The sequence below is a fragment of the Bufo bufo genome, chromosome 1 (genome assembly GCF_905171765.1).
Source record: "Bufo bufo chromosome 1, aBufBuf1.1, whole genome shotgun sequence".
Lineage (NCBI taxonomy): Eukaryota > Metazoa > Chordata > Amphibia > Anura > Bufonidae > Bufo > Bufo bufo.
In genome coordinates, this window is record NC_053389.1 from 145,328,049 (window position 1) to 145,355,442 (window position 27,394).

General features: G+C 42.2%; 1 protein-coding gene across 1 annotated transcript in view; it reads left to right on the forward strand.

Annotated features, from left to right (window-relative positions):
• LOC120999292 (nicotinamide N-methyltransferase-like) overlaps positions 1 to 13,665 on the forward strand; it is a 92,811-nt gene extending 79,146 nt beyond the window's left edge. The window contains exon 3 of the mRNA XM_040430167.1: positions 13,219 to 13,665. Coding sequence (XP_040286101.1) covers positions 13,219 to 13,642 — 424 coding nt within the window. The 3' untranslated portion in view covers positions 13,643 to 13,665. The remainder of the gene's footprint in view (positions 1 to 13,218) is intronic.
• The last annotated feature ends 13,729 nt before the right edge of the window (positions 13,666 to 27,394 follow it).

Sequence of the window (27,394 nt, forward strand, 5' to 3'; positions counted from 1 at the left end):
ACACCAACAGACACCAAATCAACGCCGACGATTCTAGTGGGTCAGAGCAATTAGACCCCGGCGTCTAAACGGACAGTTTCTTTCCTGGTCACGGTACCCTGCTCACATACACTGAGAGCGGACCGGAACTGAGACCTCTTGTGCTGCAACACGTGGGACGCCACGCTGAGCACGAGTGATCGGTCACTCCACCGCTTCAAAACAGTAAGTAGTGTGGCCACACACGGCAAGCTAATATTACACATTATTGGATATACCGTAATAACCAGCAAGTAATATTACGAGACTTTGTATACAATTGCAACATACTAGCCACAGTTGCTATTTATTACCTAACACCAGCAGAGACATAGCGCATCAAACCTTGCGCATTGGAATTTACATCAAAGACTATATACTATCTAATCCACGATTTCCTACTGGCTGTTAGTGACACTTCACCGGTTACTACCTGAACCCATACATGTGGTTATTTATGTTTTAACATTATCATACTGAACGTATTTTAGTGAATTATTGAGGTACCCTATATTTATTTTAAGTTATTTTATTGTGAACACAAATAAACAGTTTTAAACGTATTGGCTGCAGCTCCATCTGATTTTCACATGCAGGTGTGCCCCTCTCATTTCGCATAGTTAATTGACACACCTTAGAAGATTGGGGATATCTTTCATTTAGGGGGAGCACCCTTTCCGTATTATTTGGAGGGTGAGCCAATCCATCTATACTTACAATTGTTGGAATATGCTTGTTCTAGCAGGGAGATTGGTCTGTAGCTGCTTCATTTAGTGGGGTCTTTTCCTTCTTTAGGAATAACTGTTATGTGAGCGATTAGTGATTGTGGTGGGAGGGATTTCCCACTTAATAGGGAGTTACATAAGTCTACTAGCTGTGGGGCAAGGATGTTTCTAAATTTTTTATAGTAAACTATGGGTAGCCCATCGGGGCCAGTGCATTTCCCTGAAGGAATACTCGCTAATACTTCTAATACTTCCTCTACTATTACTGGGGAAAGCAGCCTGTCTTTTTTTCATCTTTGTCTAAGGTCAGGACTTTAACCGCTTCTAGAAAAGTGTTTATTTTGGCAAGTGTTTGGTTTGGGTCATTAGATGTTAAGTTGTATAGAGAAGAATAAAAACCAGCAAATTCTTCTGCTATGGCAGGGGTATTAGTAAGCTGGTGTCTTTTTTCGGATTTAATGCTGGCGATGAAAGCTTTCTCTCTTTGCCCTTTGATCATGTGTGAGAGAAGCTTGGAACCTCTATCCCCATGGATATAAAACTTGTATTTACCTGATCTAAGGGCTTTGGCCGATTTAATGTTTAACAAGTCCTTCAACTGGCCTCTTAGCTTAAGAATATCATTATAGCGAGCATCTGAGTGGTTACTCTTATTGATGTTTTCTAGGGCAGAGATTTGGGCTAATATAAAGTCTATTTTAAGTGACCTTTGCTTACGCACCCAGGTACCTAGAGATATAAGCTCACCTCTAATAAACGCCTTGTGGGCTTCTAATATCATGGCCTTATCCATAAGGGGGGTGTTGTTTAACTCAAAAAAGGCGTGAAGTTTCTCTTCCAGCTTACTTCTATCCTTTTCATTTTCAAGAAGGGTCTCATTAAGTCTCCACGACCATGTTTTAGGGGGAAGACCTTTCAACTGAATCACCAGAGAGACAGGGGCATGATCAGAAACAGTGATCTGTCCAATAGTAGAGGATTTAAGCTTCTCCAATACATGATTGGAAATAAATAGGTAATCTAGACGCTGATAGGATCTATGGACAGCTGAGAAAAATGTATAGTCCCTGTCCCTAGGGTGAGACAGTCTCCAGGCGTCCGTTATTTGGCTAATGCTTTACGTAGTTTACGCAGTTGTGTAGCGGAATATTTGGGGACACTAGAAGTAGAGTCCAAGGGGTGATCTAGAACTAAATTCAGATCTCCACCTAGGATCAATATTCCCTCTCTAAAGTCTTGTAGAGAACTTAACATCTTAATTAGCCAGGGTATTTGTTTAGAGTTAGGGGCATATACGTTAACTAAGGTCAATTTATTACCATATAGCGTACCCTTCAGGAATAAGTACCTGCTCTCGGGGTCTATGTATTGCGCCTGGATTTGGAAAGGAACATTGGCACTTATACCAATAGATACACCCCTAGAGGCTGAAGAGTGAGTGCTATGGAACCATTTTGCATACTGTTTAGTGGAAAGGGCCGGAATATGGTTATGTCGAAAGTGCGTCTCCTGTAGAAACAGTAGGTCTGCCCTCTCTCTCCTAAGCATTTGGAAGACCTGACCTCTTTTGAGGAGCATAAAATTCATTTACATTTAGTGATATTACCTTTAGATGATCCATAAGGTATGAGAGGTTGCATAGCAGTATAAGAAGTTGCATCCCAGTGAAGCAAATCTTTCCGGACACAAAACCCATCTTGAGGAACTACAGGTTCTTCTCCAAAAATTAGCATATTGTGATAAAGTTCATTATTTTCTGTAATGTACTGATAAACATTAGACTTTCATATATTTTAGATTCATTACACACAACTGAAGTAGTTCAAGCCTTTTCTTGTTTTAATATTGATGATTTTGGCATACAGCTCATGAAAACACAAAATTCCTATCTAAAAAAATTAGCATATTTCATCCGACCAATAAAAGAAAAGTGTTTTTAATACAAAAAAAGTCAACCTTCAAATAATTAAGTTCAGTAATGCACTCAATACTTGGTCGGGAATCCTTTTGCAGAAATGACTGCTTCAATGCAGCGTGGCATGGAGGCAATCAGCCTGTGGCACTGCTGAGGTGTTATGGAGGCCCAGGATGCTTCGATAGCGGCCTTAAGCTCATCCAGAGTGTTAGGTCTTGCGTCTCTCAACTTTCTCTTCCCAATATCCCACAGATTCTCTATGGGGTTCAGGTCAGGAGAGTTGGCAGGCCAATTGAGCACCGTAATACCACGGTCAGTAAACCATTTACCAGTGAGCAGGTGCCAGGTCGAGCTGAAAAATGAAATCTTCATCTCCATAAAGCTTTTCAGCAGATGGAAGCATGAAGTGCTCCAAAATCTCCTGATAGCTAGCTGCATTGACCCTGCCCTTGATAAAACACAGTGGACCAACACCAGCAGCTGACATGGCACCCCAGACCATCACTGACTGTGGGTACTTGACACTGGACTTCAGGCATTTTGGCATTTCCCTCTCCCCAGTCTTCCTCCAGACTCTGGCACCTTGATTTCCGAATGACATGCAAAATTTGCTTTCATCCGAAAAAAGTACTTTGGACCACTGAGCAACAGTCCAGTGCTGCTTCTCTGTAGCCCAGGTCAGGCGCTTCTGCTGCTGTTTCTGGTTCAAAAGTGGCTTGACCTGGGGAATGCGGCACCTGTAGCCCATTTCCTGCACACGCCTGTACACGGTGGCTCTGGATGTTTCTACTCCAGACTCATTCCACTGCTTCCGCAGGTCCCCCAAGGTCTGGAATCGGTCCTTCTCCACAATCTTCCTCAGGGTCCGGTCACCTCTTCTCGTTGTGCAGCGTTTTCTGCCACACTTTTTCCTTCCCACAGACTTCCCACTGAGGTGCCTTGATACAGCACTCTGGGAACAGCCTATTCGTTCAGAAATTTCTTTCTGTGTCTTACCCTCTTGCTTGAGGGTGTCAATGATGGCCTTCTGGACAGCAGTCAGGTCGGCAGTCTTACCCATGATTGCGGTTTTGAGTAATGAACCAGGCTGGGAGTTTTTAAAAGCCTCAGGAATCTTTTGCAGGTGTTTAGAGTTAATTAGTTGTTTCAGATGATTAGGTTAATAGCTCGTTTAGAGAACCTTTTCATGATATGCTAATTTTTTGAGATAGGAATTTTGGGTTTTCATGAGCTGTATGCCAAAATCATCAATATTAAAACAAGAAAAGGCTTGAACTACTTCAGTTGTGTGTAATGAATCTAAAATATATGAAAGTATAATGTTTATCAGTACATTACAGAAAATAATGAACTTTATCACAATATGTTAATTTTTTGAGAAGAACCTGTATATACAGGGTACATAATTACAGAATTGAGCATGTTAATACTCAGTTTAGTAACAACAGAGTAGGAACCTCCGGGAAGGGAGGATAAACAGAGAAAAGGAAAGAATGGGGGACAAAACAGGGAGGGAAGTAGGAATGGGGGGGTAGCTTAGGATGTATAGCGAAGGAGAGGTAAAAATAAAAGTAGGAGTAAGAGTGAGAGTGAGGGAGGAGAAAACTGTGAGGTACACAAAGACTGTGTGAGCCCCCACAGCACTAGCTTATTAAGACAGTCCTCAATTGCAGGCAGAGGTGGCATCTTCAGGTCCTCAGTCAAAGGTAACCATGAGGGAATGTCCAGGGGTTCCACTTGCAGGGCGTCCCACATTTTGGCAAGATCGTCTGGATGTTGAATAATAACTTGTTTTCCATTTATAGTGGCACAGAGTCTAAATGGAAAGAGCCAGCGCAGGGGGTGCCTTCTCTCCCTAAGGAGGTCTGTTAGTGGCTTGAATTGCCTCCGCTTAGCTAGTGTGCTTGCTGCTATGTCTTGGAACAGCTGAATTTTACAACCTTCAAGCAGTATATCACCTTTGTTCCTGGCGGCAGTTAAAATGGCGGCCGTATCTACAAAGCTAAGTAGGCCACATATAATGTCGCGTGGTGGGGCCTCCGGCGGCGGTTTGGGCCTGAGGGCCCTGTGGGCTTTTTCTATTACAATTGTCCCTGCCTTTTCTTGGCCAAGAAGGGAAGAGAAGATTTGACTGACCGTATCGATAATGTCGTCTCTCTGTACACTTTCTGGGATGCGAACATTTTTTCTCTGGCTTCTGTTCTCCTGGTCTTCCAGGTGTAGGAAAGCTGTGTTCATCTGCTCATGGACCTCCTCTACTTTAGATTGTAGCGCACGGCTGTGTTTAGTCAGAGCAGTTTGAGAATCTTCTAAGGCTGCCACTCTGTGCCCCGTTTGCTTGATATCCGTTTTAATAGCTGAGAGTTCTTTCAGAACGGGTTCAAAAGCAAGGGCTAGGGACTCCTTGAGGAAGGCTCTAGTGATGGGTATCGAGCCTAGTTCGCTGTGTGTCTCAGACATAGCATAGGAACCCTTGTCATCGGAGTCTTCTGTGTAGGTCATAGCGGCGGCAGCTTCCTGCGCCATCTTGGATCTTGCAGCCGGAGAGGACAGCTTCTTTTTCAAGTATTTGTCCAGATCGGATTGTCCTCTAGCATGTCTAGGAGTCATCTGGGTCTCCTTTGACTTGTCTTTATTGAGTTTCCCCATAATTAAGCGGGGTGGGAACCCGTAAAATAGCTGTTTGCAAGTGCTGCTGTGAGGAGCTCTCGGGTCAAGCGGCCATTTCCTGACGCGGCTAGCTCCGCCCCCAGGTCATATTTTTTTTGACGGACAGGAAACACGGATCACGGACGCGGATGAAAAACTGTGCATTTTCCGAGTTTTCAACGAACCCATTGAAAGTCAATGGGTCCGCAGAAAATCGCGGAAAACGAAACAACGGACACGGATGCACACAACCGTCGTGTGCATGAGGCCTAACAGTGACTTTCACAGTGATCGCCCCTTTAACAATGACTTTCACAGTGACCGCCCCTTTAACAGTGACTTTCACAGTGACCGCCCCTTTTACAGTGACTTTCACATGACGTACCGGTACGTCATGTGTTGTTCCGATTACCCATGTAGGCGATCGCCGCAAACAGCAGGTCAATTCAGACCTGCGGTTTGCGGCTTTTACCTGGTGCTGCGGTGGTGCCATCGGGTCCCCATGGTGCTGTGGGGGGAACCCGATGGCATGGAAGGTAGCGCGATGCCTTCCTGAGGCATCTGCGCTGCCTTCCGGGGAAGAGCCTGTGAGATCTAGCCCCCTGGATCTCACAGGCCCCGGAAGCTATATGAGTAAGGCCTCACGCACACGACCGTTGTGTGCATCCGCGGACGTTGTTCCGTTTTTTTTTCGCTGAGTATCGACCGGCTATATAAAAATATCACATGACCTAACCTCTCAGATGAACACTGTAAAAAATACCAAATAAAAACTGTGCTAAATAAAGCATTTTTTGTCACCTTACATCACAAAAAGTGTAATAGCAAGCGATCAAAAAGTCACACGCACCCCAAAATAGTGCCAATAAAACCGTCATCTCATCCCGCAAAAATCATACCCTACACAAGGTAATCGCCCAAAAACTGAAAAAATTATGGCTCTCAGACTATGGAAACACTAAAACATGTTTTTTTTTTGCTTCAAAAATGAAATCATTGTATAAAACTTACATAAATAAAATAAAAAGTATACATATTAGGTATCGCCACGTCCGTATAGACCGGCTCTATAAAAATATCACATGACCTAACCCCTCAGATGAACACCGTAAAAAATTTAAAATAAAAACTGTGCTAAATAAACCATTTTTTGTCACCTTACATCACAAAAAGTGTAATAGCAAGCGATTAAAAAGTCACACGCACCCCAAAATAGTGCCAATAAAATGTCATCTCATCCCACAAAAAGCATACCCTACCCAAGGTAATCGCCCAGAAACTGAAAAAATTATGGCTCTCAGACTATGGAAACACTAAAACATGATTTTTTTTGCTTCAAAAATGAAATCATTGTGTAAAACTTACATAAATATAAAAAAAAGTATACATATTAGGTATCGCCGCATCCATGACAACCTGGTCTATAAAAATATCACATGATCTAACCTGTCAGATGAATGTTGTAAATAAAAAATAAAAACGGTGCCAAAACAGCTATTTCTTGTTATCTTGCCTCAGAAAAAGTGTAATATAGAGCAACCAAAAATCATATGTACCCTAAACTAGTACCAACAATACTGCCACCCTATCCCGTAGTTTCTAAACTGGGGCCACTTTTTTGGAGTTTCTACTCTAGGGGTGCATCAGGAAGCTTCAAATGGGACATGGTGTCAAAAAAAGCAGTCCAGCAAAATCTGCCTTCCAAAAACCGTATGGCATTCCTTTCCTTCTGCGCCCTGCCGTGTGCCCGTACAGCGGTTTACGACCACATATGGTGTGTTTCTGTAAACTACAGAATCAGGGCCATAAATATTGAGTTTGGTTTGGCTGTTAACCCTTGCTTTGTAACCGGAAAAAAATTATTAAAATGGAAAATCTTCCAAAAAAGTGAAATTTTGAAATTGTATCTCTATTTTCCATTAATTCTTGTGGAACACCTAAAGGGTTAACGACATTTGTAAAATTAGTTTTGAATACCTTGAGGGGTGTAGTTTCTTAGATGGGGTCACTTTTATGGAGTTTCTACTCTAGGGTTGCATCAGGGGGGCTTCAAATGGGACATGGTGTAAAAAAAAACAGTCCATCAAAACCTGCTTTCCAAAAACCGTATGGCATTCCTTTCCTTCTGTGCCCTGCCGTGTGCCCGTCCAGCGGTTTTCGACCACCTATGGGCTGTTTCTGTAAACTACAAAATCAGGGCCATAAATATTGAGTTTGGTTTGGCGGTTAACCCTTGCTTTGTAACTAGAAAAAAATTATTAAAATGGAAAATCTGCCAAAAAAGTGAAATTTTTAAATTGTATCTCTATTTTCCATTAATTTTTGTGGAACACCTAAAGGGTTATCAAAGTTTGTAAGATCAGTTTTGAATACCTTGAGGGGTGTAGTTTATAGAATGAGGTCATTTTTGGGTGGTTTCTATTATGTAAGCCTCGCAAAGTGACTTCAGATATGAACTGGTCCCTAAAAATTGGGTTTTGAAAATTTCTGAAATATTTGAAGATTTGCTTCTAAACTTCTAAGCCTTGTAACATCCCCAAAAAATAAAATATCATTCCTAAAATGATCCAAATATGAAGTAGACATATGGGGAATGTAAAGTAATATGTATTTTTGGAGGTATTACTATGTATTATAGAAGTAGAGAAATTGAAACTTGTAAATTTTTGGTAAATTTGGTATTTTTTTATAAATAAAAAAGATTTCATTTTACCAGTGTCATGAAGTACAATATGTGACGAAAAAACATTCTCAGAATGGCCTGGATAAGTCAAAGCGTTTTAAAGTTATGAGCACTTAAAGTGACACTGGTCAGATTTGCAAAAAAATGGCCTGGTCCTTAAAGGGTTTCTATCACTTCATATGACATAATTAGCTGGCAGACACTAGCGATCTGCTAGTGTCTGCTCTGGCCAACCATCCTACTATAATCACATGTGGGGCAGCTGTTTAGCTAAAAAACTAACTTTTATAAATATGCTAATGAGCCTCTAGGTGCTATGTGGGCGTCATTAGCACCTAGAGGCTCCGTCTACCTTCATACACAGCGGCCGCCCAGCACGTCCCTCCAGCCCGCCCATGTCCTCCTCCGTGTGACGCAGCGGCCGAATTCTCGCGCATGCGCCGTGCGCGGCTGTATTCGGCGCATTAGAGATGTCTGAGCTCGGAGCGGTCAGACATTCAATGCGCATGCGCCGAATACAGTGGCGCATGCGCATTGAATGTCTGACCGCTCCGAGCTCAGACATCTCTAATGCGCCGAATACAGCCGCGCACGGCGCATGCGCGAGAATTCGGCCGCTGCGTCACACGGAGGAGGACATGGGCGGGCTGGAGGGACGTGCTGGGCGGCCGCTGTGTATGAAGGTAGACGGAGCCTCTAGGTGCTAATGACGCCCACATAGCACCTAGAGGCTCATTAGCATATTTATAAAAGTTAGTTTTTTAGCTAAACCGCTGCCCCACAAGTGATTATAGTAGGATGGTTGGCCAGAGCAGACACTAGCAGATCGCTAGTGTCTGCCAGCTAATTATGTCATATGAAGTGATAGAAACCCTTTAAGGTGAAATAGGGCTCAGTCCTTAAGGGGTTAACAGTGACCTCCACAGTGCCTACCCATTTAATAACAGTGACCTCCACACTGCCCGCCCCTTTAATAACAGTGACCTCCACTGTGCCCGCCCCTTTAATAACAGTGACCTCCACATTGCCCGCCCCTTCAAGCAGTAAAGAAATATGGCTGGGTTGTTTTGGAAACCTGGAGTAAAACTGTGTTTATAGCAGTTGGGATTTGAAGATAAAGACTTGCAGGCTTGTATTGGGGGGAGCTAAGACCCGATCTAAAACCTTCCCAGACACCAGATGTATCTGTGTGCCAAATTTGGTGAAGATAGACAGACAATAGACACAACCAAAATGAGAGTTTGGTCAAACTGGTGCTAACATATTGGGCTAAACCCTTCAATCCAGTAAATATTCACAATAGTGGGTAGCTTATTAATACTTACCATTTATTAGTATCGGGGTCCTTTACCACCAGCTCAGGGGCACTGCGATGGGGAGTTCTTGTGCCCCGTCGTATGCAAATTTGTTCCTGGGCTGGTGGGAACGGACCCTGGTGTTCAGTGATGTACCCGGCAATTACATTCCATGTATCATAACGTGGGCCAGATTTATAGACAACATTTTTGTTGTCTGGAAGGGCAAGGAAAGTGAGTTCATGGATTTTATACAGGAATTGAATCTAAATTCCATTAACATGAAATTCACTTCAGAATTTAAACATAACACTTTGCCCTTCCTTGACATTGAAATATCAAGGGACAAGGAGAACATGCTACAAACTAAAACGTTCAGGAAGCCCACCTCCACGAATTCGCTTTTACACTGGACGAGTCATCACCCACAACCCCTGAAGAGAGGGATACCGGTGGGGCAGTACCTGCGCATTAGGAGGAACTGCTCCACCTGGGGTGATTTTAAACAACAAGTGAAAGACTTACGGTGTAGATTTCGTGAGAGGGGTTATCCTGATGCTGTACTGAGGTCAGCATACAGGAGAGCCTGTGAGAGTAACAGGGATGAACTACTTTACCACAAACCAAAAACAACAATGAGTTGCCCGATACGCCTTATAGGCACTTTTGACGGTGCTTCGGACGAAGTAAAACGGGTATTGAGGAATCATTGGGAGGTTCTCCTGCTTGACCTGGACATTAAAAATGTAGTCTCAGAGACAGCACAGATCACGTACCGTAGGGGCTTGAGCCTCAAGGATCGCCTAGTTCACAGCCACTTCAGCGAGAATCAGGACGGTGGAGAAACTTGGCTCCGACGTCCTGTTGGTTGTTTTTGCTGCAGTGGCTGTATAGCATGCCCGCATATTATCCAGGGACGCTCATTCTGTGGTAACGTCACTGGTACTATGTACCAAATCAGACATTTCGTGAATTGCCGCACGAGGGGCGTGATATACAAAGTTAACTGTATATGTGGCCTGGAATATGTAGGCAAGACCACCCGTGAGCTGCGGCGGCGGGTGGGTGAACATCTGGGCGATATTAGGAATGGTAGAGACACACCACTAGCCATACACGTGAACACTTTACATGGAGGTGACATCTCTGGCCTCAAATATATGGGAATTGAAATGGTCCAAAGACCAAGACGAGGAGGTGACTGGGACAGGAGGGTTTTACAGAGGGAGACATGGTGGATCTTCCAACTTAAAACAGTGGCTCCAATGGGGTTAAATGAACAGCTGTCGTTTAGCTGTTACATTGACCCTTAAAGGACTAAGTAAGCCACCATATCATGTTTCCACTTTCCTCTCCTGTCCCCGTCTTCTGTACATGTCCGTAACCTTACATTTACAACCTTATGAACTTTGTTTGACCCTTGGGTCAAACATTGCTGACTTTGCGGTGGGTGCATTTCTTTTAGTTTTATCATGCTTGCTATCATGAGGCTCAGCCATATGAACTTCAGTATGCAATCCAGGGACCCATGATTCTGTGGATCACCGGGATTGACTCTATTGTTCAATGTGTCTGATGAACCAGGCTTGTCCGCTGGCTTCACTGAAATATTGTAACGAACCCGCCCTTTAGTGACGTTAATAATCCTGAGCAATCGGGGGCGGCGCTATGGCCATGACGACCGCAAAACTAACAGTCTTCTGACTGGTGTCTCCACCCCTTGGAGATGCCTCATGTTCGAGCGGTTGCCATGCAACCTTCTGCCGAGCGCTTCCTACTATCGCCAGGTCACCTGACCGGGGAATGATCATGTGCGGCTTTCACATGACTCAATCAGATGATTCAGTGACGTCACTGGGCGGGGAATGGGCGGAACAGGAAGGCTTTTTAAATCCTGCCATACGCAGGACTCCGAGGAGAGATATCCACCTGTATCTGTGAACAGTTTAATTACCAAAATTGTACAGATAAGTAACTAGCTGACTTTATGTGTATATATCATCGCTGTTTAGCGCTTCTCTGCACATAGTGTTGAACGGCTGTGAACTTAATCTGTTGGTTGATAATACACCAGGAAAGCCGATTCAACACTTGAGAGTCAGCACTTTCATGATTTCTGAATGTAATTTGATCCAGGCTGTCTACATTGTCCTCTACCTGGACCTCGATCATACTGGTGTTGTATCTGGTACACTGTGTTTGACTAGTGACCCTGAAATAGGTGGTCACTGGATAGTTTGAGCCACTTGAATTGGAGTGACTTCAAATTGATTAGATCGAGGATTTTTGTATACTATTTGGTCAGATGTGAACCTGATATCCAAGGGCTACATCTGCAGAGTGTGAGATACTTGATTGAATCTATGACATAACATCTTATAGTTGCCAGCAACATGTTTTGATTTTACCAAATCAACTCGATGGATATTCAACTTGCTTCTCTCACAATGGTGACCTATCTATTTAGAGGTCACATGTAAAGGTTATAGTCCCCTGAAGAATTGTCAACCTTCAAGGAAACGCGTTGGGACATTTTTTGTTTACCTTTCAATAGTGACTTTTTTCTGATTTTAGAGGTTTATGTATGCCTTACTTATGACATCAACTATACTGTGACGCAGCACAATTTACCTCATATCAGATTTTGTAAGTCCTCATTTCTCTGCCTTTCTTTAGCCGATAGGATCATGTTTCTTTTTCTTTTTTAGAAAACAAGGACCACATTCTATCTATCGGACAAAGCTGGGCAGTCCAGGTTAGGCAGGGGGACGGTAGGGTTAGCATTATTAGTAAGGGTGGTAGGAGTTAGCTTTAGGGACTCCAAGGGCTATTGACCCAGTAGTGTGTCCCTCTTCCTAGGCACTCTTTCTCCTTCCCCTATCCTTACTGCTATCCCTTTCCTTTTTTGGTCCTCCACTTTTTTCTCCTAGTTTGCACTCGCTAACAGCAGAATTCTATGCAGCATTGTGATTGCATTCTAAAAAGATTTTCTTTAATCTACTTTAAAAGGGCCTATTATTTTATTTTTTGATACTAATAAATGTTAAGTATTAATAAGCTACCCACTATTGTGAAGATAGACAGACAGAAACTTATTTTTATATATATAAGAGATACAGATAGTTAGTGGGAGATAGTCAGTGTAGGTTAGATAGTGATATAGTGTAGCTGATATGTTCTGCTGTCCATACTTACATACAGACATAGTGCTGTGATGTCACAAGTTCACAACAATACTTAGTGCACCAATCACTAATAAGTAGTCAGACCTGTTAAAATGTGAAGTTGCACTTATTGCGCCAAAATATTAGCATCATTAGTGCCGATTTCGCAATTGCGAATATATTGTAGCACTCTATCTGCATATAAAGCTATTGTAATGTTCTGCCGTGCCAACCATTTTCTCCAGTTTCAGGAAACTTCTAGCAGCTTGAAAAATGTAGCTAAAGTGATCCACGCCTTTATTTTGCACACATTGCGCGAATATTACATTGCCGATTTTTGCGATCAAGAAAATAATCTCGAATTCGCAAATATATGATGAAATATTGCAAATTCGAATATTGCCCCTGCTGCTCATCACTACTCAAGAATAGGACCCCACCACATGCATGCATTGCTTTCTACATTCAGTACTACAGTCCTTCCAAATATAACCGAGTAAGCATACCTAGCTATTTTCAGAAGTTCCATAGCAGTTAGAAAGAAACATGCAAGAGCGGCTATGACTCCATTTGGTGCAATGTACACAAGGTCCTTTTCTAGTGATAGGTGTGGTTTCAAAAGGAAGAACCCACACCTATTGGACATTTATGACATATCATGTGCATATGCCCTAAATGTACAGATGGGAATAACCATTAACTACTTAAGTTATGTTATTAATTTAGGCCCTGGGCTATTAAATGTCTTACTTTCTCACATTTTTTGCAGTGATGAATTACAGGAGAAGAATGAAAATTTGAAATCAGCAATTCATCAAATAGTAAAATGTGACCTTGAGAAGCCAAATATCACAGGTCTGATAGTCTTACCACCAGCAGATTGTATCATCAGCGCTTGGCTCCTGGATGCTGTCTGCAAAGAGCAAGAAGATTACATCAGATATCTCTCAAAGTTGTCGGGTTTACTAAAACCTAGAGGACACCTCATATTAATTGGGGTTGTAGATGCAACATTTTTCACAAATAAGAAAGACAGGTTCCATGTATTCAACTATAATGAGAGGTTTGCCAGGGAGGCTGTAGAGGGAGCAGGCTTTGTTATTGATTGTTGTAAGGTTAAGGAAAGAACAGCTGTTAGTGACCTTACTGACTATAAGGCCATGATACTCATTGTAGCTCACAAGGAGCAGTAGAGCTGAGTAGAAACTTACGATTTAAGGAACCAAAATAAACGACTTTTGTGGCGTATATCTTGTGCAGATTCTGTCGCACGCCTTGCTGCGACAGAATCTGCAACTTCTTCCCCATTCACGGCAGGTCTCAAAAAGTGGGCATGGTGTGGGTAGAAAGGCCGGCCTGTCTCATTTATCATTTTCTATGCCTGGTTTAGTCATAGAAAATGGTTTAAATGTAAGACTGCAAGGAAACTGCCTTACATTTAGAATCAGGCGGTGGATAGGACGAAATTATGTAGAGGCTGTGCTCCTAATGCCTCATTCACATTTCAGTGTTTTGGTCAGTGATTGTGAGCCAAAACCAGGTGCAGCTCTAAACACAGAGCAGGTGCAGATCTTTCCCTTAGGCCTCATTCAGATAACCATATGAATGGGTCGGCATCGGTTCCGCAATTTTATGGAAGGGGTGCGGACCCATTCATTTCAATGAGGCCGCAAAAGATGGGGACTGAACCGTGTGCGGTCCACATCCGTAGTTCTGTTCTGCTGTCCCGCAAAACACATAGAGCATGTTCTACTGCAGACAAGAATAGGCATTTCTATCATAGTGTTGGCCATGTGGGGTCCGCAAAATTCGGAACGCACACGGCCGGTATCCTTGTTTTGCAGATCCGCAATTTGCGGAACACAAAACACTACGGCCGTATGAATCAGCCCTTATACCTTATATCTGTGGAGGCTCCAATCCTTGTTTTGGCTCACATTCACTGATGGAAATCACTGATCGAAATACTGACGTGTGAATGAGGCTTAAGTCTTTATGTCAAGAGCATACAGTGTATGTAAAGCTTTAAACTAGGATTAAAAAGAATCTGTCACCAATTTTATGCTGGCCTTTCTGAGAGAAGCATTTTTAAATTAATTATCTTTATTAATTGATGTATCAAAACAAATTACAATACAAAAAAGAATTTTTTTTCCTTTCCCCTTATCCCCATTCCCTACACCCACCCCCCTCCCCATACCTGTGATGCGTCGGAAAAAAAAGCATTAACTGCCGACAGAGATGTTAGTTTAAACGATGGGGCACTTACTTGTTTTTAGCATGTGTTTTTCTTAAAATGTCTATTAGACGTCTTCAGTGCAAGTCAAGTGATGAAGTCTCCTTTAGACAGTTTAAGGAGTCCTTGTATTCAGGAGGACCTCTCAGCTCTCCTCATCAACCACCACTAGTTGACAGCGTTTTTCCTATTCACACTATATAAAGAGAGCAATCAATTGTGTGCAGGGGAGAGGCCAGACAGAGCAGAAGAATATCAAGTTTCCAGCACTTGTCACATATAGAGGTTCTTTTAATTTTTTGAAAATTATTTGGTTAAACAAATTAAATGACCAAACATTTTACCAGCTTTTGCTATTCCCAAATAGCAACAAGGTGACAGATTCTCTTTATTAATGAACCAGGATTTCTTCTATAATCTTATTTACCAAAATAATTTATAGAGAAACCTTTTGCTTGAGTAGAGTCCATGTTATCAAACCTTAATCAGGTTCCACTGATTATTATGTGAAATTCTAATTAGTAGAGTTACGAGCTCGGAGAATAACTTGAGGCATAATCAGTATGTGTCCAACAAGATGATTCCACTTTAATGAAGCAGGGTGTAAAATTACATAATACTTACAGATAACGTTGGCAGATACATGCCAACCTTCATAAACCATAAACATAACATTTGACATTTACACTGATTGGTAAAGAAGGGGGGCGATCCCTTGTACTCCCCTCATCCTAATCTATATTGTCTCCTTGTTCACTCTTTGGCTGCAGGTCCAGAACTGGTGTGCTTCCCAGAATCATGACTAGATAGTCTGCAGACTATCTCAAGGCTAAAGATGACAGATGAATATAATTTTAATAGGAAGTTATTACTGAAAAAACATATAATATGTTGCACTTTTAACATTGTTGCACTCACAGTCAAGTTACTATAGATCCCAGAAGTTGTATTTCATTGAAACTTTGCCTTTAAAATCCTCAGATGGTGCTACTGTGAGTTATGATTAGTGTTGAGAAATTGATTTGGCCGCTTTGCTGAATTTCACAAATAAATTTGATTTGCAACTAAGCATATTCCTTTGTATGTAGTGGGCACAATAATGAGGAACGGCAATCACCCCACCCCTCTGTCAATGAATCCCTCAGATGTTGCATTCATCATTGATTGTGGCATCTGATGCCACAATTGAGACCTCATCCATTTGCTTGCAGAGAGGCCGTCGCAGCCATCTTGATTGGAGACACCGTGATGACGCCGCCGCACCTGGCCAGCACGCTAGTGTAGTAATGTCACCTCGCACAAGATTTTGAGCTATATCCTCAATCACTATTGCCTCAGCCTCTATGCAAACAAATGGAATGGATGAGGTGAGGTGAGAATGTTTTTTTTTTTCACCACCATTTCAGCAAAAATAGATTCTTTACCATGAAGTGCGAGGAAATTCAGCTTCGCAGCAAATTGTATTTGTCAATTTGATTCAAAGTAAATTCAGTTGACTTTGATTTCCTCAACAGCAGCTACGAGTAAGGCCTCATTCACACATCAGTGTTTTGGTCAGTGATTTACAACAGTAGATGTGACCTAAAACCAGGATTGGAGCCTCCACAGACATAAGGTATAAGGGAAAGATCTGCACCTGTTCTGTGTTCAGAGCCGCACATGGTTTTGGGTCAAAAATCACTGATGTAAATCACTAACTGAACGCTGTGTGAATAAGGCCTCATGCACATGGCCTTTGCTCAGCCATTCTGTACATTGGGGACCGCAATTTGCAGTCCCCAATGCACAGCCAACATCTTTGCGGATTCTTCAGGCGGATCCAGACTTATTCAACTCGAACGGGTCCGTGGTCCATTTGTACCGCAAAAAAATAGCGAATGCCCTACTTTATCGTGGTTCAGAAGCACGGTGAGAAACCAATCGGAAGCATTCCGTAGTGCTTCTGTGGGGTTTCATGCCTCTGTTCCGCATTGGACCTTCCAAATTGCGGACCCATTCAAGTGAATGCGTTTGCATCCATGATGCAATTGAAAAACGGCAGGGGGCCCATATATTGCTGACCCGCTGTATGCTGGCCACAATATGTGCCTGGCCGACACACGGTGATGTGCATGAGCCCTAAGGCATAAAGGTGCCTTCACACTCTACAAATTTTCTGGCAAAAAATTCGGCAACTGAAAATTAGTTCCATTAATTTGAATGGGGCAGCAAGCACATGGATTTCTGCAAGCCCCATTAAGGTGAATGGGACTGATTTTTAGTTACAGAATTTTTTACCACGTGTGAAAGCACTCTAATAGTTTCATAATTAACATTTATAAGAAAAGTGAATTCTTCATTTCCTTATTCAGAGCTTCAACCCTCTGCAGCCACCACTAGAGGGAGCTTAGGAGCTCAGATTATGTTATTGAATTCTATGATAGTTGTACACAAGCTTCTCCAGAATTTTGCCACTAAAATCCATGGCTAAAAATTGAATCAGTATAGCATTATGGACCTGATGAGAATATAGAAAACAAAATGGTACAAGATTGCAAATGTCATGCTCCTTACAGTTCTTAATGTGCACAGAATGACTTTGGTCACTGAAGGATATATGTTTTACTATGAAATATTAAATTAGTTGGTTAAGATTAATTAGATTAATTTCTTTTTCCCTCATTTTAGTTTTGAGGTTTTCTTTGGACTGTTAATAGTTTCAGGACCTGGTTTGATCACATGGTGCATTATGGGATATCCCATAAGGCCACTTGCATTATATAAATATTGCAATAAAGGGAATTATGTAGCATTAAACTGTGTGCTTTTCTTGGGGTATTGTTCTTCCTTTCTTACTTTTTAGGGCTCATACACACAACCGTTGTTTTTTTTGCGGATCAGACTCTTAAGCATTTACTTCAATGTCATATTGTGGACAAGGATAAGAAAGTTCTATAGAGGGTTGGATGTTCCGTTCTGCAAAATGCAGAATGAACATGGGCGGTATTCATGTTTTGCAGCCCTGCAATTTGGGCACCACAAAAACGGCTATGGCTGTGTACATGAGCCCTAAGCATGAAATTTCATAAGCCTTTTGCAACATTATGTGTTTATATATGAAAAATATGTGTCATTTGCATTTTCAAAGTACTCAGTGGCATAACTACAGGGGTAGCAGGGAAAGCAGCTGCTTTGGGGTCCGGGTGGAGAAGGGGCCTGGGAGCAGTGTCTTTCTAGTACTATTTAGGGCAGGCAGGCCCCCAGTGTGCGGGAAGAGCAGTGAGGGTGGAGTGAACGTCGATATTTTTGGATTCTGCATTTTTCAGGTACGGTTGTATGTCGTACATTAAGCCAGCTGTATTACAACCCGTGCCCCACGACAAATTGGAGGCGTGTAGTAAAGGCGCTCATGAAGGCTAATCTGCAGCAGCGAGAGACAAACCTGCAGGAACGCAAGACTAATAAGCAGCAGCAGGAGTCTAACCAGTTGCAGCTACAACATGTGATGGCTTTGCAGACAGCAGGAGCAACCCCGAGCGTCGATGATGCACGGAAAGAAGTCCGTGCCATGATTCCTAAGATAACCCCCGCAGACAACATCGAAACCTACCTGGCAATGTACGAGAAAGTGGCCATCAGGGAAAAGCTACCCCGTGACCAATGGGCTAAGGTCATCGCTCCATTCCTGGCATCCAATTCCCAGCGGGTGTATTTAGACTTGCCGGACGATCAAGCGGCCGACTACCAAAAATTAAGGTGAGATTTTGGCAAGACTGGGGGTGAATGTGTTGGACCGGGCCCAGCGGGTACATCAGTGGGGGTTTGAGCTGGCTGAGCCTGTGAGGACCCAGTATTATGACTTACTCCACCTCTTGCAAAAATGGCTACAGCCTGATGTGCTGAGTCCCACAGCTATGCTGGATAGACTATTGGCTGATATGTTCTGGAGGGCTCTGCCACCCCCTCTTCAGCACTGGATCGGCCAGGTGTCTCCTGGCAACGCCCTAGAAATGGTTAGACCTGGTGGAGCACTACGAGGCTACTAAGACAGGGGGGGTTACAGGGGGTTCTTTGGGGGCAGTAAACCCCCGTATATCTCCATTCCAGACCAGGCAACTTGTACCAACCAAACCCACCCAGGGTGTACATCTAGGGACCTGGCTCCAATAGTCTGCTGGTGATGTCAGGAGCCGGGCCATGTAAGAGCTTACTGTCCCCATCAGGTGAAACGCATGGATACTAACTATGGCTACCTGAAGTCACTATATGTCAGGAAGCTGTGTGCAGCAGGTACCCCAAAAACTCTAAACCACCTGTGCAAGTTGAGGTAGGAGACACTCCAGCGGAGGTTCTGCTGGACTCAGGGAGTCTGGTGTCCCTAGTAAGGGCTCCCCTGGTATGGTCAGCGGAGTATACTGGCCGGAAAGTATGGGTCATGTGCATCCATGGAGACTTAAAAGACTATCCCACCGCCCTGGTGTCTCTAACTACAGGGGCTGGCAGATGGACTCATGAAGTGGCAGTTTCGCCAAATTTACACTATGAACTTATAATAGGGAGAGACTTCCCGGGCTTCCCTGCATTGTGGCCTGCTATGAGAGTGACTGATACCCATGAGACAGGGGTAACTCTAGCAGAGTGGCCCGTCTCAGGGGGGAGACCAGAACCCTGGGAACCTGAGACCGAAGGGCCAGCAGTAGTGGTGACCGCCACTCCGGTGGAAGAGGGGGAGACAACCCCGCTAAGTGTGATGGTGGGAGACGTGGATGACTTGCCGCCGCGTCCTGAATTGGCAGACCTCAATGTTTACGGGGATAATTTTGGTACCGCCCAATGACGGGACCCAACCCGATCATGCGCCTGGAAAAATGTTTCCCCGTTTTGTTGTTCATCAGGATATATTGCATCAGGTAAACCAACTATGGGGTGAGCCTATTGAACAATTGGTGGTCCCCAAAGCTTATCACAAGCTTGTGTTAGATCTAGCCCACCAACACCTCAGGGGTCACCAGGGGCTGCAGAAAACTCAGGATCGTATTCTACAGCGGTTTCACTGGCCCAGCATATTCAAAGAAGTGGAAGAGTTTTGTAAGTCTTGCCCGACCTGCCAGATAACTGGCCCCCAGCCACATTTCTGTAGTCCTCTAGTACCTCTCCTAATTATTGAAGTACCGTTTGACCGAATAGGTATTAACTTCATAGGCCCAGTACCGAAGTCCGCCAAAGGGCATCAATACATCTTAGTAATTCTAGACTACACACCTCTGTACCCGGAGGCGGTGCCACTGCGACATACCTTGGCCAAACTCATAGCTAAGGAGTTAGTAGGACTACCTAAAGAGGTTCTGACCAACCAAGGGACCTGTAACGGTCACGTACACACACACACAGGGGGGAGGGAAGTGACCACTGCGCTCCACCCTCACCCCTGGCCCTGCCTACTTGCCTCGCATGTCCTAATGACAGGGGACAACTGGACGGCAATCCCTAGCTTGGAATAAGTGCAGGGATGACAGACAGACAAACAACAGAACGTGAACGGACCGAGTCAATACCAGGAAATCTACAAAGTACAAATGGAGCAAGCAGAGAATAGTCAGGAGAAGCCGGGGTCATAAATACCAGGAGAGTCGTGAAGTACCAAAGGAGTCAGCAGAGGATCGTCAGGAGTTCAGCAGGGGGTCAGTACGCCAGGAAAGACAAAATCGCAGGTGGAACCTAAATAACAGGCAATCTGTGGCCAGCAGATTGCCTGTTTAAATAGGGAGCTAGAGGGGTCATGTGACGTGGCCAGCGTCACATGACTTCACACAGACTACACAGCCGAGCACCGAGTGATCAGCTCGGTGCTCAGCCCTAAAACCATTAGCATGAATGCAGATAGATGCACACATAGTATTATCAGGAGCGCGGGTGACGCTGGACGCACTGATGATGCGCGCGCACTCTGGACGTGCCCGCCTCCTAGACGGCGCCGTCTACGGACGTCCATTTACCATCTGCAAACGGACAGTCTGGTAGAACAGTTTAACCAAACATAAAAAAGTATGTTGAAAAAGGTAGTGTTTAAAGATGGGAAGGACTGGGACCTCCTTCTGCCCTATCTTATGTTCGCAGTGCGAGAGGTACTCCAGGCCTCTACTGGGTTCTCGATCTTCGAACTGCTATATAGCAGACACCCTCGCGGTCTCTTAGACGTGGCCAAAGAGGCGTGGGAACAACAACTCACTCAACATAAAAGTGTCATTGAGTACGTTACCCAGATGCAAGATCGGATATAGACAGTGTTGCCTCTTGCTAGGGAACATAGGGAGGCAGCTCAGCGAGCCCAGAGTCGGGTATATAATCGGCAGGCGAGGGTCCGGATCTTTAACCCGGGTGATCCGGTTTTGGTTCTGGTGCCGACCGTGGACAGTGAGTTCCTGGCTAGGTGGCAGGAACCCTACGAGGTACTCGAGAAAATTGGAGATGCAAACTACAAGGTACACCAGCCAGGGTGGCAAAAGCCGGAGCAGGTTTACTATGTGAATTTACTCAAATCGTGGAAAGATAGGGAAACCTGTATAGAAAACAGCCCACGGGCGGAATTTCTAGGAGATGCAAGAGAGGTGGCTGCCACAGTAAAAATTGCTGACAGCCTCTCCTATAAACAGACTCAGGAGGCCAGGGAGTTTGTTAGTCGGAACACGGATGGGTTCTCGGACCTCCCTGGACGCACTTCGATAATCCAGCATGACATTGTCACTGAGCCCATTGTCACTGAGACCCAGGCAAAAGTCTGATTAAAACCATACTGGGTACCCGAGGCTCGGCAACAAACCATATCGGTGGAGGTGCAGCTAATGTTGCAGCTAGACGTCATTGAAAAGTCAAAAAGTTAGTGGGCCAGTCCTATAGTATTGATACCCAAGTCGGACGGGATGTTGTGGTTTTGTAATGACTTTTGAAAACTTAATGAGTAGGGTTGAGCTGCAAAGTTTGGGTTCGTACCGAATTTTTGGATTTTTGAGTAAAAGTTCGGGTTCGAGTTCGATGTTCGGCGAGATAATGGCACTTTTTGAAAGGCTGCAGAGCAGCCAATCAACAAGCGTTTAACTCTTGTGCCCTTAGAAGCCAACACAGCCATGGCTGTGATTGGCCAGTGTAGTGCTGCACGTCACTCTGATCTTACTAGTGTAGGGATAGGATGCTGCTGCTGTTAGGGAGAGAATAGGAAAGAATCTGTTATCAGAAGTGCTTGTTAACTCAGCGTTCTACAGCGATTTTGTTTTGTGGGTGCAGTGCACCATTTTTTTACCCTGTCCTGAGCCCAGTGACACAGAATTTTTTTTTTATCCGTCTGTTAGTTAGGTGGGCGTCGGCGGCCATTTTGTGCAAGTTCAGTGCACCAGCACAGCATATGTGCATTTGTGACAGTCAAATACAAGTTTTAAATACTGCAGTTATATTCTGGGTTTAAAAAAACACCCATTTTTTGCAATACCCTACATTTGGGGCCTTTTCTGCATTTGTGGCAGTCAAATACAAACTTTAAATACTGCAGTTATATTCTGGGTTTAAATAAACACCCATTTTTTTGCAATACCCTACATTTGGGGCCTTTGCTGCATTTGTCACAGTTAAATACAAGCTTTAAATACTGCAATTATATTCTGGGTTTAAAAAAACACAAATTTTTGGCAAGACGCTACATCTAGGGCCTTAGCTGCATTTCTGACAGTGAAATACAAGCTTTAAATACTGCAATTATATACTGGGCTTAAAAAAAACACCCATTTTGGGCAAGATAATAAATTTGCGGCATTTGCTGCATTTCTGGCAGTCCAATACAAGTGTTAGATACTGCTGTTATATTCTGGTTTTAAAAAAAGACCCATTTTGGGCAAGATAATACATTTGCAGCATTTGATGCATTTGTGACAGTCAAATAAAAACTTTAAATATTGCAATTATATTCTGGGTTTAAAAAACCATGCATTTTGGGCAAGACTCTACATTTGGGGCCTTTGCTGCATTTCTGACAGTGAAATACAAGCTTTAAATACTGCAATTATATTCTGGGTTTAACAAAACACCCATTTTTGGCAAGACCCTACATTTGGGGCCTTTGCTGCATTTCTGACAGTGAAATACAAGCTTTAAATGCTGCAATTATATTCTGGGTTTAAAAACACACCCATTTTTGGCAAGACCCTACATTTGGGGCCTTTGCTGCATTTGTCACAGTGAAATACAAGCTTTAAATACTGCAATTATATTCTGGGTTTAAAAAATAACTACGTTTGAGGCCTTTGCTGCATTTCTGACAGTGAAATACAAGCTTTAAATACTGCAATTATATTCTGGGTTTAAAAAAACACCCATTTTTGGCAAGACCCTATATCTGGGGCCTTTGCTGCATTTGACACAGTCAAATACAAATTTTAAATACTGCAATTATATTCTGGTTTTAATTAAAAAAAAAAATTGGCAAGACTCTACATTGGGCCCTTTGCTGCATTTCTGACAGTAAAATACAAGCTTTAAATACTGCAATTATATTCTGGGTTTAAAAAAACCACCCATTTTTGGCAAGACCCTACATTTGGGGCCTTTGCTGCATTTCTGACAGTAAAATACAAGCTTTAAATACTGCAATTATATTCTGGGTTTAAAAAAACACCCATTCACCCCATATATCTCGGTCAAATGCCAACTTTGTATAAAAAAAAATGGGAAAAGTTGTCTTTTGCCAAGATATTTCTCTCACCCAGCATGGGTATATGTAAAATGACACCCCAAAACACATTGCCCAACTTCTCCTGAGTACGGCGATACCAGATGTGTGACACTTTTTTGCAGCCTAGGTGGGCAAAGGGACCACATTCCAAAGAGCACCTTTAGGATTTCACAGGTCATTTTTTACACATTTTGATTTCAAAATACTTCCCACACATTAGGGCCCCTAAATTGCCAGGGCAGTATAACTACCCCACAAGTGACCCCATTTTGGAAAGAAGACACCCCAAGGTATTCCGTGAGGGGCATGGCGAGTTCCTAGAATGTTTTATTTTTTGGCACAAGTTATTGGAATATGAGACTTTGTAAGGAAAACAAAAATATCATAATTTTCCGCTAACTTGTGACAAAAAATAAAAAGTTCTATGAACTCACTATGCCCATCAGCGAATACCTTAGGGTGTTTACTTTCCGAAATAGGGTCATTTGTGGGGTGTTTGTACTGTCTGGGCATTGTAGAACCTCAGGAAACATGACAGGTGCTTAGAAAGTCAGAGCTGCTTCTAAAAGCGGAAATTCACATTTTTGTACCATAGTTTGTAAACGCTATAACTTTTACCCAAACCATTTTTTTTTACCAAAATATTTTCTTTTTATCAAAGACATGTAGAACAATAAATTTAGAGAAAAATTTATATATGGATGTTGTTTTTTTAAAAAAAAATTACAACTGAAAGTGAAAAATTTCATTTTTTTGCAAAGATTTTGTTACATTTCGATTAATAACAAAAAAGTAAAAATGTCAGCAGCAATGAAATACCACCAAATGAAAGCTCTATTAGTGAGAAGAAAAGGAGGTAAAATTCATTTGGGTGGTAAGTTGCATGACTGAGCAATAAACGGTGAAATTAGTGTAGTGCAGAAGTGTAAAAAGCGGCCTGGTCATTAAGGGTGTTTAAGCTAGGGGGGTTGAGGTGGTTAAATACTGCAATTATATTCTGGGTTTAAAAAAACGCCCATTTTTGGCAAGACCCGACATCTGGGGCCTTTGCTGCATTTGTCACAGTGAAATATAAGCTTTAAATACTGCAATTATATTCTGGGTTTAAAAAAACCTACATTTGGGGCCTTTGCTGAATTTCTGACAGTGAAATACAAGCTTTAAATACTGCAATAAAATTCTGTGTTTACAAAAACACCCATTTTTGCAATACCCTACATCTTGGGCCTTTGTTGCATTTATCACAGTGAATCACAAGCTTTAAATACTCCAATTATATTCTGGGTTCCAAAAAACACCCATTTTTGGCAAGACCCTACATCTGGGGCCTTTGCTGCATTTTTGACAGTGAAAAAAAAGCTTTAAATACTGCAATTATATACTGGGTTTAAAAAAAAACACCCATTTTGGGCAAGATAATACATTTGCGGCCTTTGCTGCATTTCTGGCAGTCCAATACAAGTGTTAGATACTGCTGTTATATTCTGGTTTTAAAAAAAGACCCATTATAGGCAAGATAATACATTTGCTGCCTTTGTTGCATTTGTAACAGTCACATACAAACTTTACATACTGCTATTATATTCTGGTTTTAAAAAAACACCCATTTTGGGCAAGATAAAACATTTGAGGCCTTTGTTGCATTTGTGACAGTCAAATAAACACTTTAAATACTGCAATTTTATTCTGGATTTAAAAAACCACCCATTTTGGGCAAGACTATACATTTGGGGCCTTTGCTGCATTTCTGACAGTGAAATACAAGCTTTAAATACTGCAATTATATTCTGGGTTTAACAAAACACACATTTTTGCAATACCCTACATCTGGGGCCTTTGCTGCATTTGTCACAGTGAAATACAAGCTTTACATGCTGAAATTATATTCTGGGTTTAGAAAAACACCTATTTTTGCAATATCCTACATCTGGGGCCTTTGTTGCATTTGTTACTGTAAAATAGAAGCTTTAAATACTGCAATTATATTCTGGGTCTAAAAAAACACCCATTTTTGGCAAAACCCTACATTTAGGGCTTTTGCTGCATTTCTGACAGTGAAATACAAGCTTTAAATATTGCAATTATATTCTGGGTTTAAAAAAACACCAATTTTTGGCAAGATCCTACATCTGGGGCCTTTGCTGCATTTGTCACAGTGAAATACAAGCTTTAAATACTGCAATTATATTCTGGGTTTAAAAAAACACAGATTTTTGCAATACCCGACATCTGGGGCCTTTGCTGCATTTGTCACAGTGAAATATAAGCTTTAAATACTGCAATTATATTCTGGGTTTAAAAAAACCTACATTTGGGGCCTTTGCTGCATTTCTGACAGTGAAATACAAGCTTTAAATACTGCAATAAAATTCTGGGTTTACAAAAACACCCATTTTTGCAATACCCTACATCTGTGGCCTTTGTTGCATGTATCACAGTGAAATACAAGCTTTAAATACTGCAATTATATACTCCAATACAATTGTTAGATACTGCTGTTATATTCTGGTTTTAAAAAAAAGACCCATTATGGGCAAGATAATACATTTGCAGCCTTTGTTGCATTTGTAACAGTCAAATAAAACCTTTAAATACTGCAATTATATTCTGGGTCTAAAAAAACACCAAATTTTGGCAAAACCCTACATTTGGGGCCTTTGCAGCATTTCTGACAGTGAAATACAAGCTTTAAATACTGCAATTATATTCTGGGTTTATAAAAACACCCATTTTTGGCAAGACCCTACATCTGGGGCCTTTGCTGCATTTTTCACAGTGAAATACAAGCTTTCAATACTGCAATTATATACTGGGTTTAAAAAAAACACCCATTTTGGGCAAGATAATCACTCTGATCTTACTAGTGTAGGGATAGGATGCTGCTGCTGTTAGGGAGAGAATAGGAAAGAATCTGTTATCAGAAGTGCTTGTTAACTCAGCGTTCTACAGCGATTTTGTTTTGTGGGTGCAGTGCACCATTTTTTTACCCTGTCCTGAGCCCAGTGACACAGAATTTTTTTTTTATCCGTCTGTTAGTTAGGTGGGCGTCGGCGGCCATTTTGTGCAAGTTCAGTGCACCAGCACAGCATATGTGCATTTGTGACAGTCAAATACAAGTTTTAAATACTGCAGTTATATTCTGGGTTTAAAAAAACACCCATTTTTTGCAATACCCTACATTTGGGGCCTTTTCTGCATTTGTGGCAGTCAAATACAAACTTTAAATACTGCAGTTATATTCTGGGTTTAAATAAACACCCATTTTTTTCAATACCCTACATTTGGGGCCTTTGCTGCATTTGTCACAGTGAAATATAAGCTTTAAATACTGCAATTATATACTGGGTTTAAAAAAAACACCCATTTTGGGCAAGATAAAACATTTGCGGCCGTTGTTGCATTTGTGACAGTCAAATAAAAACTTTAAATACTGCAATTGTATTCTGGGTTTAAAAAACCACCCATTTTGGGCAAGACTCTACATTTGGGGCATTTGCTGCATTTCTGATAGTGAAATACAAGATTTAAATACTGCAATTATATTCTGGGTTTAACAAAACACCCATTTTTGCAATACCCTACATCTGGGGCCTTTGTTGCATTTGTCATAGTAAAATAGAAGCTTTAAATACTGCAATTATATTCTGGGTTTAAAAAAACACCCATTTTTGGCAAGACCCTACATTTGGGGCCTTTGCTGCATTTCTGATAGTGAAATACAAGATTTAAATACTGCAATTATATTCTGAGTTTAACAAAACACCCATTTTTGCAATACCCTACATCTGGGGCCTTTGTTGCATTTGTCATAGTAAAATAGAAGCTTTAAATACTGCAATTATATAATGGGTTTAAAAAAACACCCATTTTTTGCAAGACCCTACATTTTGGGTCCTTTGCTGAATTTGTAGCAGTCAAATACAAACTTTACATACTGCAGTTATATTCTTGTTTTATAAAAAACACCAATTTTGGGCAAGATAATACATTTGCGGCATTATCTACATTTCT